Genomic DNA, 12542 nt, shown 5'->3' on the forward strand with positions numbered 1-12542 from the left:
TATAGGATTTTTAGTGGCTGATTTTTCAGAGTCCATCACCAGCCTTTCTTCCCTGGTCTTGGTGCCCACTAGTAAAAGAATGGAAGGAGATCAATTGGTTCTGTGACTGGAGTCTTGAGTAGTGATTCCCAGCCATGGCAGGGGAATAGGGATAATTTGGGAATTGCTGTGTATTGCTACAGAATCAGAACATGGAGACAAAAGAAAATTTTGCAAAACACTGGTATAAAGAGGACATAATAAGCCAAGTAAGAAAGAGAAATCCTAAAAGCTGTATGATGTAAATCCTAAAAGAGCTGTATGATTATTGAAATCTTATCTTTCTAATGTCTCTGGTTTCAGATTGCCTGTTTGGTACCTGTGGATCAGTTTCAGCTTTATCAGCGGTTAAAATTTGAACGAGGTATGCACTCTCCTTTTTATCCTGATGGTTAATGTGGTTTCACATGTGTCATCTTTACACTGACCTGCGTGGAAGATTAAGACAGCTGTGGGCTGTCAACAAAGCCACAAGGACACCCTGGAAGGAGAAAGCTTTAATTGCAACATAAAATGTCAGCTATCCACAGCCAGAAAAAATGCAGACTAGCAGGAAATAGAATTTTCCCTCTGTTGGCTCTTATGTCTTTTTAATTTGGCTCATGTGAAAGAGTTCTTTAAAAAAAAAAAAGAAAAAAGGTTGGTTTTACAATAACAATAAAACAAAAGAAGTTAAGGAGCCCTGGTTGCACAGCAGCTAAGCTCTCAGCTACTAACTGCTTCTCCCAAGTGCACCTCTCCTGTCCCGTAATATCCAGCTGCCTTCCACTCCTGCTGCCACATCCATCAGAAGCAGGACTTATTCCAATTGTTTACATTTTAGAGGACATAATTATTAGCTTAGGGAGCACCCATGGCACAAAGGTTAAATGCTTGGCTGCCAGCCACAACTTGGCAGTTGGAACCCACCCAGTGGCTCCACAGGAGAATGACCTGGAGATCTACTTCCCAAAAGACCACAGCCTAGAAAACCCAATGGGGCAGTTCCAGGGAGTTGCTATGATTTGGAATCAAGTCTATGATGCCTAACAACAACAATTATTAGCTCAAATGTCTTTTTTAATTAGTCAAAGTTTAATATTTTGAGGAATTCAGATGTTTTTGTGGATTGGTTCTCACTGTGGAATAGAAAATTTCAATTTATTCTTAAAATGGTGGCTAAAAGCCTGGTTTGAATTTGTAGGCATCCACCACTTGTCTTTGTTGATGGGAAAGTTCCTTAAATTATCTGCACCTCAATTGCTTCATCTGTAAAATGGGGATAATAATAATCCGTATACCATAGGAGATGGAACCCTTATAGTGCAGTGGTTAAACTGCTTGGCTGCCCACCAAAAGCTTGGTGATTCTAACCCACAAGCTGCTCCACAGGAGAAAGCTGTGACAGTCTGCTTCCATAAAGTTTACAGCCTTGGAAACCCTATGCAGTAGTTCTACTCTGTCCTACAGGGTTGTTATAAGTCAGAATCCACTCAATGGCAATAGGTTTGGTTATATGTATACCTTAGATTCGAGATGAGGATTAAATGGATTAATAAATCTAAAGTTATGTAGAAATGGTTGAATACATGCCAGTGGTCTTCTTCTGTATGTTTTCACCACAGTTCTTCTAAAAAAATGAAAAACAACAGCAACTTATTGAGTGTTTCCCATGTCTCAGACACTGTTCAAAATATTAGCATTTGTTGGCAATAAAAACACTGACAGCTTAAAAGTAGAAAAAAGCATATACAGTATTTTATTCTTTTTTTTTTTTCTAAGATGAAGTAATCATAACATTCTTCAGTAAAATCCTCATTTTTAAATATATGGTATGATTGTCTTGCTGTCAGTGGGACTGGAATACACATGAAGTGATCGATCATATCTACCTTTTCTGTAGGAATAGCCTTGACATGGGTGAGGGACACATGGGAAAGTCATGGGTCAAGACTTTTCTTTCCTACATGGTGCTTTGGATAAATATCACCAAAGTTTGCTTTGTGAGTTGGACTTTTTGATATTCCTTTAGTAGTCACCCCTGTTTATTTCTTTGTTAGACATGATAATATATTCAGTCTGGTTGCAGTCATGTTTAGGCTGGGTTCATGAACTCGTGGTTTAGGTTCCATGAATAGATGATGGTTTTATAATTCTTGTTTTATAGATGAAGAAACTGAGAATTGTAGAGGATGAGACTTGCCTAGGTTCCCATAGACTGTGTCTAAGTTTTGTTTTCTATAAACAAATTTAAACTCTATAATTTAAATAAAAATTTAGTGAGACATTTTGCTGCCATAAACTGTTGAAGCATATTAAATTTGGAGACTATTTAGCCCCAATTTTACTTCCCCTTTTTATATAAAAGGAAACTGAGGCACAGAGACATTTCTGTCTTTGGTGATTTTCAAAGGTAATTTGTAATCATGTAATTCTTTGTCACCATCCATTATAAATATCAATTATTTTTGGAAAATTCCAAGTAAGAATAATTTTTAGAATAAGAATAAGGTAATATAGTGCTTCATAATAGAATTTACTTAATTGAGATAATCTTATCTAAATTGTGTATTTTATTTTTACATTTCCTATCTTCCTATTACCAGCTGGTGACTTTGAGCTTTACGTCATGATAACATTATATGTGGATCTGTTTATAAGGGAATAGGGATACAAACAGTTTGTGTTCAGCTGCCAACCCAAAGGTGGGAGGTTTGAGTCTACCCAGAGGTACCTTGGAAGAAAGTTCTGGTGATCTACTTCTAAAAAGTCAACTATTGATGGCCCTATGGGAGCACAGCTTACTCTGACACACATGGGGTCACCATGAATTGTAATCTACTCAATGGCAACTAGTTTTAATATTGTGAATGGAATAAATGACTAAGTGACAGAAGAAATAACTCCTTGGCTAAATTGTAGAGATTGTTGTTTCTCTGGAAAAATGTAGAATCCTATTAGAGACAGACCTATACCTTAGTTATAAAAATCTTAGTTTTGCCTAATTCTTAATGCCTATCAAGTTCTTTTCTCTGTCTTCAGTCTGTGTGGTAATTGCCCTCTGCTTTATATTACTTACATATTTGATAAGCTTGCCTTTATGTCATTATCTTCATGTAAATGTTTAAAGGGAGGAAAAGTATTGTGAATAGGAATGGGCCCAAATCATCACTCTGCTTTCACAAAACAGAGAAACACCATTTGGCATTGGTTGGTTAATCTAGGAATCCACTTTCCATCTGTCTGAGTTTTCCATTGGTTACTGCTTTATTCGTGGCTTTCCCTTTCTGTGTCAGTCTTCCAGTATTAACAGAGAAAAAAGGCAGTGCTAAGTTTAACATGTGTTAATGATCACTGCAATACTTTCTAATGGTTCTAAAAGCAAGTGTCTGATGATTAATGCTAGAATTTTGTTTGTCTCTTATTTTCAGAATCTATTTTTTTCAATAGGTTAAGTTTATCCATCTCTAGTTCTTAAGCACTTTACCTGTTTACGTGACCTTGTTTTACTTACTGCAACTGCAAAAAAAAAAAAAAAAAACCAAATGCACTGCCGTCAAATCGGATCCAACTCATAGTGACCCCTCCTCGGGTTTCCCAGGCAATATCACTATGGAAATAGATTGCCCAGCCTTCCTTTTGAGGAGTGGCTGGTGGGTTTGAACCGCCAGCCTTCTGGTTAGGAGTCAAATGCCTTAGGCACTACACCACTGCAACTGCAAGTTGGCTTCAATTCCTTAGCAGGTTAATTTTTCTGTTCCTGGATATTTGTGGGAGCTCTGGTGGCGTAGTGCCTAAGGCATTTGACTGCTAACCAGAAGGCTGGCAGTTCCAGCCTACCAGCCACTCCTCAGAAGGAAGATGGGGCAATCTACTTCCATAGTGATACCCCCTTGGAAACCCAAGGAGGGGTCGCTATGAGTCTGATTGGACTCAACAGCAGTGAGTTTATATTTGTATTACCATGTTGTTGTTATTGTTATGTGCCATCGAGTTGGACCCGACTCATAGTGACCCCTTCTTGGGTTTCCGAAGTGGTATCACTACGGAAGTAGATTCCCCAACCTTCCTTAGTAGTTTTAAAAACCAAGAACAATAAACCAAATCCCTTACTGTTGAGTTGATTCCAACTCTTGGCAACCCCATGTGTTGTAGAGTAGAAATGAGCTCCATAGTGTTTTCTTGGATGTAATCTTTGCAGAAGTCAATCACAAGGCCTTTCTTCTGTGGTGTTCTGTGTGTGTTCCAACCACCAACCTTTTGGTTGATAGACAAGAGCAAAACGCTTGTCCCTCCCGGGAACCCGTGTAGTGATTAGGAACACTTATAAATGGTTCAAAGGTCGTGTTGTTCTCCTTCATATAAATCAGAATTTGTTTTCCCATTGTTAGGTTAACCCTACATCATTCATTTGTGTATTCGATACGTACTTATTTCTGTACTGTCTGTCTATGAGTATCTGTCATGTGCCAAGTACAATTCCAACTGCTGCTTCAAGCTATGGCTCCCTCTTTCTTAGAAAGCCCTTTTGTTCTCAGGATTTTTCACAGTCCCCCTTTTATTCAGAGTCTTAACATTTATATTATGGTTCTTAGAATTTCATCTTGATCTTTTTCAATTTGTTCTTGGTTAAATGCTCCTACCCCATTATTTAAAGTATCTGAGCATTAAAGATTATCTTCACCAAGCTCCCTGGGTAGTTGTTTGGTTTCTTTTAGTGTTTTTTGTTCTTTTGAAGACTGTGGAATACTTGTCAGTATTTTACTTTTTTTTTTCAATACCTCTCATCTCTTAGTCATCTTCCTTTTCATGGTTACTGGTCACAAGCCCATTCTTATCTTTGGTGGCTATTTTTTTCCCCTTAGTTTTTGAGCCTGCTTTTCTTGTGTTTCATGGTAAATGTGTGACTAAGTCTAGGGTTTCCTTCCTAAACAATTCTGTGCTTTCAGATGATAACACTTTCTCCTCAGCTTCATGCTTCCTCTACTTCACCAGCCAGTTCTTTCTTGTTGACCAGTGGTTTTTTTTTGTTTTTTTTTTTAATCATTGTTAATTGTGGTAAGTATATATGTAATAAAACATTTGGTCCTTCAACAATCTTCACATGTACAGTTTAATGATACTAATTATGTTTGTGTTGTTTGTTGACTAGTTTTAAAATACCTTCTAGATGTTTTAACTTCCTTGTGAAAGAGTGAAGTGTTTGCTAGAAAAGACTTAAATTTGTCTGTCAGCAGGTAGGGTGAGATTTTGATTGATGTTTGAATTATTGTGTTGGCGGAGAATATGAAATGTACCATGGATTGCCAGAAGAATGAACAAATCTGCCTTGGGAGAAGTACAGCCAGAATGCTCCTTAGAAGTGAACATGGCAAATCTTCGTCTCACATACTTTGGACATGTTATTTGGAGGGACCAGTCCCTGGAGAATGACATCACACTTGGTAAAGAAGAAGGTCTGCCAAAAGGAGGAAGACCAGCATCAAGAAGGATTGACACAGTGGCTGCAACAATGGACACAAACATAGCAACGACTGTGAGAATAGCATAGAGCTGGGCAGTGTTTCATTAGATTGTTGTACACAGAGTACAATTGAGTCAAAACCAACTTGATGGCACCTAACAAGAACAGAGCGAAATTTTAAAGGGACCCTGAATGAGAGACACAGTGTTAAGTGAGTTTACTTCTCCCTGTGTGGACTTCCATTTCCTCATTTATAAGATGAAGATAATAGATTAATCATTCTAGGGTTGTTGAAGGAGTAAGTTAAAATTGTCTTTCTCATAATGTGTACTTAATAAATCATTACTGCTATTATTGTTGTTGATGTTCAGTAATACTACCACTACCAAATCTTACCTCTTTCCTAGTTGTCTAAACTCAACTAAGAAAGCATCTTCTAGGATCCAGATTATATCTTGGGGTGAGTTATTTTATATAAACAAACAACAACAGCAAAAATCAATATCATTTCTGTTTTCTTTTCATCTTTATCCAAATATTTTTAATCATCTTTCCACCTTATTGTCCTAGATTTTCAGGAAATTGTATAGATATTTGTTGTTATTGTGTGTTGCAAAATTGATTCCAACCCATAGCAACTCTATAGGACAGAGTGCACTGTCCCATAGGGTTTCTTATTTGATGGGAGCAGATTACCAGGTCTTTTCTCCCATGGAGCAGCTGGTGGGTTTCACCTTCTGGTTAGCAGCCATGTGCTTTAATCATTGGGCCAACAGGGCTCCTAGGTACTTGACATACCATGCTAATTCCTTTAAACATGTATCATATCAGTTATCTTGAATATTGTACACCTTTGACTCAAAGCATGAATCCCACTTTCTCTGACCACCTCCAAGGAGCTCTAGGCTACCACTTTAAAGAAAGAAGATCCTCATGGTGATAACCAACCAAAAAACAAAGCCCACTGTCATTGAGTCAATTCCAAATCATAATGATCCTATAGGACAGAGTAGAACTGCCTTGTAGGATTTCCTAGACTATAAATCTTTACAGAAGCAGACTACCTCATCTTTTTCCTGTGAAGTATCTGGTGGGTTCTAACTACTGAGCTTTTGGTCAGCAGCCCAGTGCCTTAACCACTGCAGCACCAGAGCTCCTACTCATGGTGATGTTGTTGTTGTTATTTGCCATCAAGTCGGCCCCGACTCATAGTAGAAATTAAAATCCATTTAATAGCATGATCCTATTTTAGTGTAAAAAATTCTATCCTAGGAGTGAAAAAGACCTGATCAATCACATTCTCACTGACTAACCATGACTAATGCAAACTCCTAACTTCTCTGAGTCATGTTATAACATATAACATGTGTTAGACTAGATAAACTCAAAGGTTGTTTCTAACCTTCAGAAAGGTTGGAAATACTCCAACCTGAATAGTCTTCAGCTATCTTTTTATTATTGTTATTATTATTTAATATTTTATTATATTTTTGGAAAATATACACAACATAACACCCTCCCATTTAACAATTTCTACACATGATATTCAGTGACATTGGTTACATACTTTACATTGTGTCAACATTCTCATTATTTCTGTTCTTGTTATTTCACTCCCTTTAACTTCTCATGTATGCTTTAGACTAACTGTTGTCCATTTAGTCTCATGTAATTAATTTGTCAGAACATAGTACTCAAAGGTGATATTCTTTACCTTTTGAGCTAACCTGCTATTTAGTTAAAAGGTGACTTCGGGGATTAGTTTTGCCTCAAGGTTTTTTTTTTTTTTTTATAATTTATTTTGTTCGTTGTTGTCGAGAATATACACAGCAAAACATGCACCAATTCTACAGTTCCAACGCACACAGTTCAGTGATATTGATTGCGTTCTTTGAGTTGTGTAAGCATGCTTCAGCTTTCTTTTCTGAGTTGTTCCTCCTGCATTAACATAAACTCACAGACCCCTAAAGTTCCTATCTAATCTTTGGGGTTGCTGTTGTCAATCTGATTCCCTATAGATAAAATTTAAAAGAGCATAATGCTGAAGGTAGACATTTTTTTTTTTACTAGTTAAACTAAGCTATTGTTTGGTTTTAAGAAGACTTTAGGGGATTTTGTTTTAAGGGTTAGAAGAGTATCTCAGGGCAATCTTTTCAGAGATTCATCCAGCCTCCATGGCTCTAAAAAATCTGGATTCAAAGAGTTACCTCAAGGTTTGAAGACTATCTCAGGGCAATAGTCTTGGAGATTCCTTTAGTCTCTGTGGGCCCAGTAAATTTGGATTCTTAGAGAATTTGAAGTTCTGTTCCACATTTTTTTTTTCAGCTATCATGAGAGCAGTCCTGGTTCTGGAATATTCTTCAGCTAGTTTGAGAGCAATCCCAATGATGGCCACCTCTGATTGGATATTTACTGTAGCAGATGCTAATCCTAATCAGTTTGGCTTAAGTGCATTTTAACTAGCTGCAGAAGACCTTTGCTCTTAGAGATACCAGAAAGCAAATTAACTTTGGAGTAATTAGAAATGGATTGGGTCATAAAAGTTAAAGCACTGTTTTATTTCTGTTGACAATTAAATTAGCCAGTGTGCATGGTGTTTCTCATAATTAAAATGCACATTGTGTCTTTTTTGGCACAGCCTCACAATACTGGAGGCTGGCAGAAACAAAACAAAACAAAACAAAAAAACAGTTGGGTTAATTGAGAGAATATACAACAGGATAAAAAGCAGGCACTACATGTATTATGCTGATGGCATCAGGTAGCAGAACCAAGGGTATTAAATTTATTTTCTCAAAACTGAAAAGAAAACAGTCAGTGGGGTCAGATATGGTCATTAGGGTTCATGGCAGTTTTATTTTCTCAGATGTTTCTATTTCCCAATAATTGTCAGAATACAGAAGTGAGAAGATAATTTTAAATAGCATTTCCTGCCTTGCATAATTGACATGAACAAGCAGAGTCTTCAGATCAAATAGTCATGGGACTTCAGAAATCCATTCTACTTTTCATGAGTAAATTCCAGGTCAACTCTGGGACTTTGTCTATTTCAGATATATTTATATCACAAAGAATCACTTCTCAAGTTTATCTATATTAAAATTTTGGGGACAGTGTTATTTGTTGTTGTTTGTTGTTTGGTGCCATTGAGTCATCTCCAACTCATAGTGACCTTATGAACAACAGAATGAAACACTGCCTGGTCCTGTGCCAGCCTCATGATCCTGGCCATACCTGAGCCCATCATTGCAGCCACTGTGTCAATCCATCTTGTTGAGGACCTTCCCCTTTTTCATTGACCCTCCACTTTACCAAGCATGATATCCTTCTCCAGGGAATGGTTCCTTCTGACAACATGACCAAAGTAGGTGAGACAAAGTTTGGTTGTTCTCGCTTCTAAGAAACATTCCAGGGCACTTCTTCTGGGACAGGTTTGTTAGTTCTTTCAGCAGTCCATGGTACTCTTGGCATTCTTTGCCAGCACCACAACTCAAAAGCATCAACTCTTCCTCAGTCTTCCTTATTTATTATCTGTGTTACTTAGGGGTTGGGGGGCTGATTTACACAAGTTTCTAGTTTCTCTTATTTCTGGATTTCTCAAACGTTTACCCCCACCTTAAAGCTTCATAAAGCTTTCAGTACTGGTGATGCAGAAGAAATTAATTGAATATGTGTTAGTTTACTTTCTTCCTTCTTTGGAATAGATATTTGAAGGAAAACAAACTCAACCTTGAAGTTTTGGATAATTGTGCATTTGTTTATATCTATTTAACTGTGTTCCCTAAGCCAAAAGCCAGGAAGTAGAATGGAATTCACAGTAATAATAAGAAAAACCATAGAGCCTGTGGGAGCTCACCTTCCCCTCAAATTCCTCGCAGATCATCTGGAAGTTCCCCTGACATCTGTTCAGCATCATAGCCGCATGCGAACCTCCACCCACAATCAAGTGGTGGCTGCACATGAGGTGCATGCTGGGAATCAAACCTGGGTCTTCTGTTGAAAGCTGAAAATTCTACCACTGCCCTGCCCTCAAACCCCACTTCCCCACCCCTGCATTGTACACTTTCCAAATGCTGGCCACCTGGTAGAGTTGCTACTCCAGGGATTTTTTTTTATTTTTCTAAATCTGTTCATGTGGTACTCTAGCTCTTTCTAACTTAATCCCATTGCATTTCATGTTGTATGTGTTCTCAACTTTATCCTGTGATTAGGGAGGGAAAAGTTTTACTTCCTGATTTAAGAGTTGATTAAAAAGGGCAACTTAATTGTGGAAGTCTGAATAAAGGAACTGTAAAAAAAAAATCAAAACTTTCTGTATATAACCATTCAGTATTCCTTATCTCCATGGTTAAGAGCTGGTCACAGGATATTTGTTCATAATGTCATTTCTGTTATCTTGTGGGCTAGGCTGTCATTTATCACATTGCTTCCTTGATTTTTTTTGACAGACTTGCTTTAAACATGTCTTTCCCTATTTATAAGGAGCTCCAGTGGTTCAGTGCCTAAGGCATGGACTGCTAACCAGAAGGTTGACACGTCAAAGGCACCAGACACTCCATGGAAGGAAGATAGGGCAATCTACTTCCATAAAGATTTACCACCTCGGAAACCCAGTAGGGGTCACTATGAGTCGGAATCAACTTGATGGCAATGAGTTTAGTTTTTTTTAAATCCCTTTTTATACTGAGCAGGAGCAGGAACCCTATTTTTCATCATTGTGTGACCAAAGTCTCCAAAAAGTAACTAAAATTAGCCATTTGTTGAAGGAATAATAGACATTTGCCTAATTTACAGTGTTATAATCACTAGAGATCAGGTCTGAAAATGTTTGAAATAATCCAAATTAAATTGAGAGTTGTAGCCTAGTCAATGCATGAGTTCTCTAAAGAAGTGAAATATGGGAGAAATCTAGGGTGATGTCTTGGATATATCCTTAAATAGGAGCAAAGGAGGCTGCCTTGTAGGACTGTGGGAAGAAAATCAAAGAGACAGCAGTGGCTTTTACATTGAAGATAGTGTTGCAAACTGAGTATCAAGTATACATTGGATTGAGAAACATTTGCCAAATATGGCTACAGGAATGTCTATTGTGACTTTTAGAGAGTCATTTTTCAATGTGCTGGGAGTATAAGCTTGAGATCAGAGATTTAAAGAGGTTATGAGAGTTCCAGTAAGATGATAGAATAGGCAGAAAGACTGAACAGACCCTCTCCAACAAAGAAAAGAGGAACCAATTAACACAGATACAGAAGATAATCCTGGACCCCTGAGCTTTGAAGGGAAGTATGTGGAAGTGGACTAAACTCCAACTAGCAGAAGAGTTTGCATGAAAACACTGAAAAAGGAGACATACGGAGCTGTGGTCTGGCAGTGATCCTGATGGCACAGACAGCTTGGATATTGCCGAGTGGCAGTAGGACCTAAGAATTAACCTAAAAATCAGCCTTGTTAGCCAGGGACTGCACGGAGGACTGCTCTTGTAGCTGGGGAATAAAAGGGGAAGCAGCGAAGAGGAAGATGGGCTGAGTAGTGGACTTTTGCCTGTCTGGAGGGCACAGCCGTTTTGAATGTTTAAAAGTGGTTTGACTGTATTGGACATTTAAAGTGACAGTATTCTCCCAGATTCCCGGGACTTAAGAACAGGCTCCACTTGCTGGGAACCACAAGAACACTCCAGATATTGATGACTGGAAATGTGCGACATTCCTTTTGTTACTCTTATATCCCACACCCTCTTGGTGAATGGAGATGCGGCCATCCTTCACTCCCATCCACCTTCTAGGTCAGCAGGAATTCCATCCCAGTCTGTGTGTTTGGACAGAGCCTAGGTACCCTGCCCCGCCCTGCTTTTTTTTTTTTTTTTTTTGCTTTATGCTTATTTTTTTAGTTAGTTTGTTTTAAAACTACTACCATTATTATTACTTTTGTCCTTTTTATTATTATTCTTTATTCTTCTCTTCCCAGGTTCTAGTTTCCAGCTTTTTTTCTTTTCCCTGTTCCTGGGTCCAACTATTTCTTTTATTTCTCATGGTTAACCCTGTTCCTTGTTTTTATTTTTGTATTTTTTCCCATTTTTTTCTTCAATATTGTCCTTCTCTACCCTTTTTCTCCTTGGAAGGAAGGTTGGGCAATCCTACTTCCATAGTGATACTGCCTCGGAAACCCAAGGAGGGGTCGCTATGAGTCAGGGCCGACTCAACGGCACATAACAACAACAACAACACCCTTTTTCTCTTATTGCCCTCTCCCCAGATATTGCGGTGGTTTTTTTTTTTTTTTTTTTTTCCCTCTTTTTTCTTTTTTTGGTTACTGTTCTGTGTGATTACATGGTGTATTTTTTGTCCATTTGCTTTTACTTTTTTGATGGTTATTCAATTGTTATTTTTGTCTGAGTGAGAGACAGCAAAAGTTCCCACCCAACACAACTACAACCACACCTTTGCAGCTTCACTTACTGAGTGAGAGCCACCACTTCCTTCTCCACCAACTGGCTAACAATAAACAACCACCAAGAAGAACCTAATTCACCCTTAGCTTCTCCTCACAAAATGTTAACAGAGATTTAAATACAACAATGTCACAATGTCTCTGAGACAACAGACCATCACAGTCCAACAAAGAAGCAAGATAAAGTGGTAGAAAAAAGGAGCAGGATACAGACCCAGAACACATCCCTGAGGAAGATGCAGCATTGGAACTCCCTGATAAGGAGTTCAAAAGAATTATATTTAGGTATCTTCAAAGGATTGAGAGAATGAACAAGGAAAACACAGACAAAACCCTAGAAGAATTTTGGTAGAAAATACAAGAACAAAATGACAAAATAAATGAAAAATTAGAAATGTTTCTGGATCTACAGATAGAAATCCAGAAGATTAATACTAAATTATCAGAAATAGGTATCACATTAAAAGGGCAAAGGAGAAGAATTGATGCAATGGAAAACAGAATTAATGAGATGGAAGACAAACACCTAAATACTTCTTTGGAAAGAGATCAATCAGAAAAAAGATCAAAACAAAATGAAGAAAGCCTAAGGTTCATGTGGGATACCATTAAA

The 12542-nt window shown here is 37.9% G+C and overlaps 1 protein-coding gene across 1 annotated transcript in view; it reads left to right on the forward strand.

The window, feature by feature from the left end:
* The window catches only part of RNF144B (ring finger protein 144B), a 93209-nt gene that overhangs the window by 60036 nt on the left and 20631 nt on the right, over positions 1-12542 (forward strand). The window contains exon 2 of the mRNA XM_007952358.2: positions 343-403. Coding sequence (XP_007950549.1) covers positions 343-403 — 61 coding nt within the window. The remainder of the gene's footprint in view (positions 1-342; positions 404-12542) is intronic.

The sequence above is a fragment of the Orycteropus afer genome, unplaced genomic scaffold (genome assembly GCF_000298275.1).
Source record: "Orycteropus afer afer isolate SDZICR_OR568_19922 unplaced genomic scaffold, OryAfe1.0 scaffold00012, whole genome shotgun sequence".
In the NCBI taxonomy this organism is placed as follows: Eukaryota; Metazoa; Chordata; class Mammalia; order Tubulidentata; family Orycteropodidae; genus Orycteropus; species Orycteropus afer.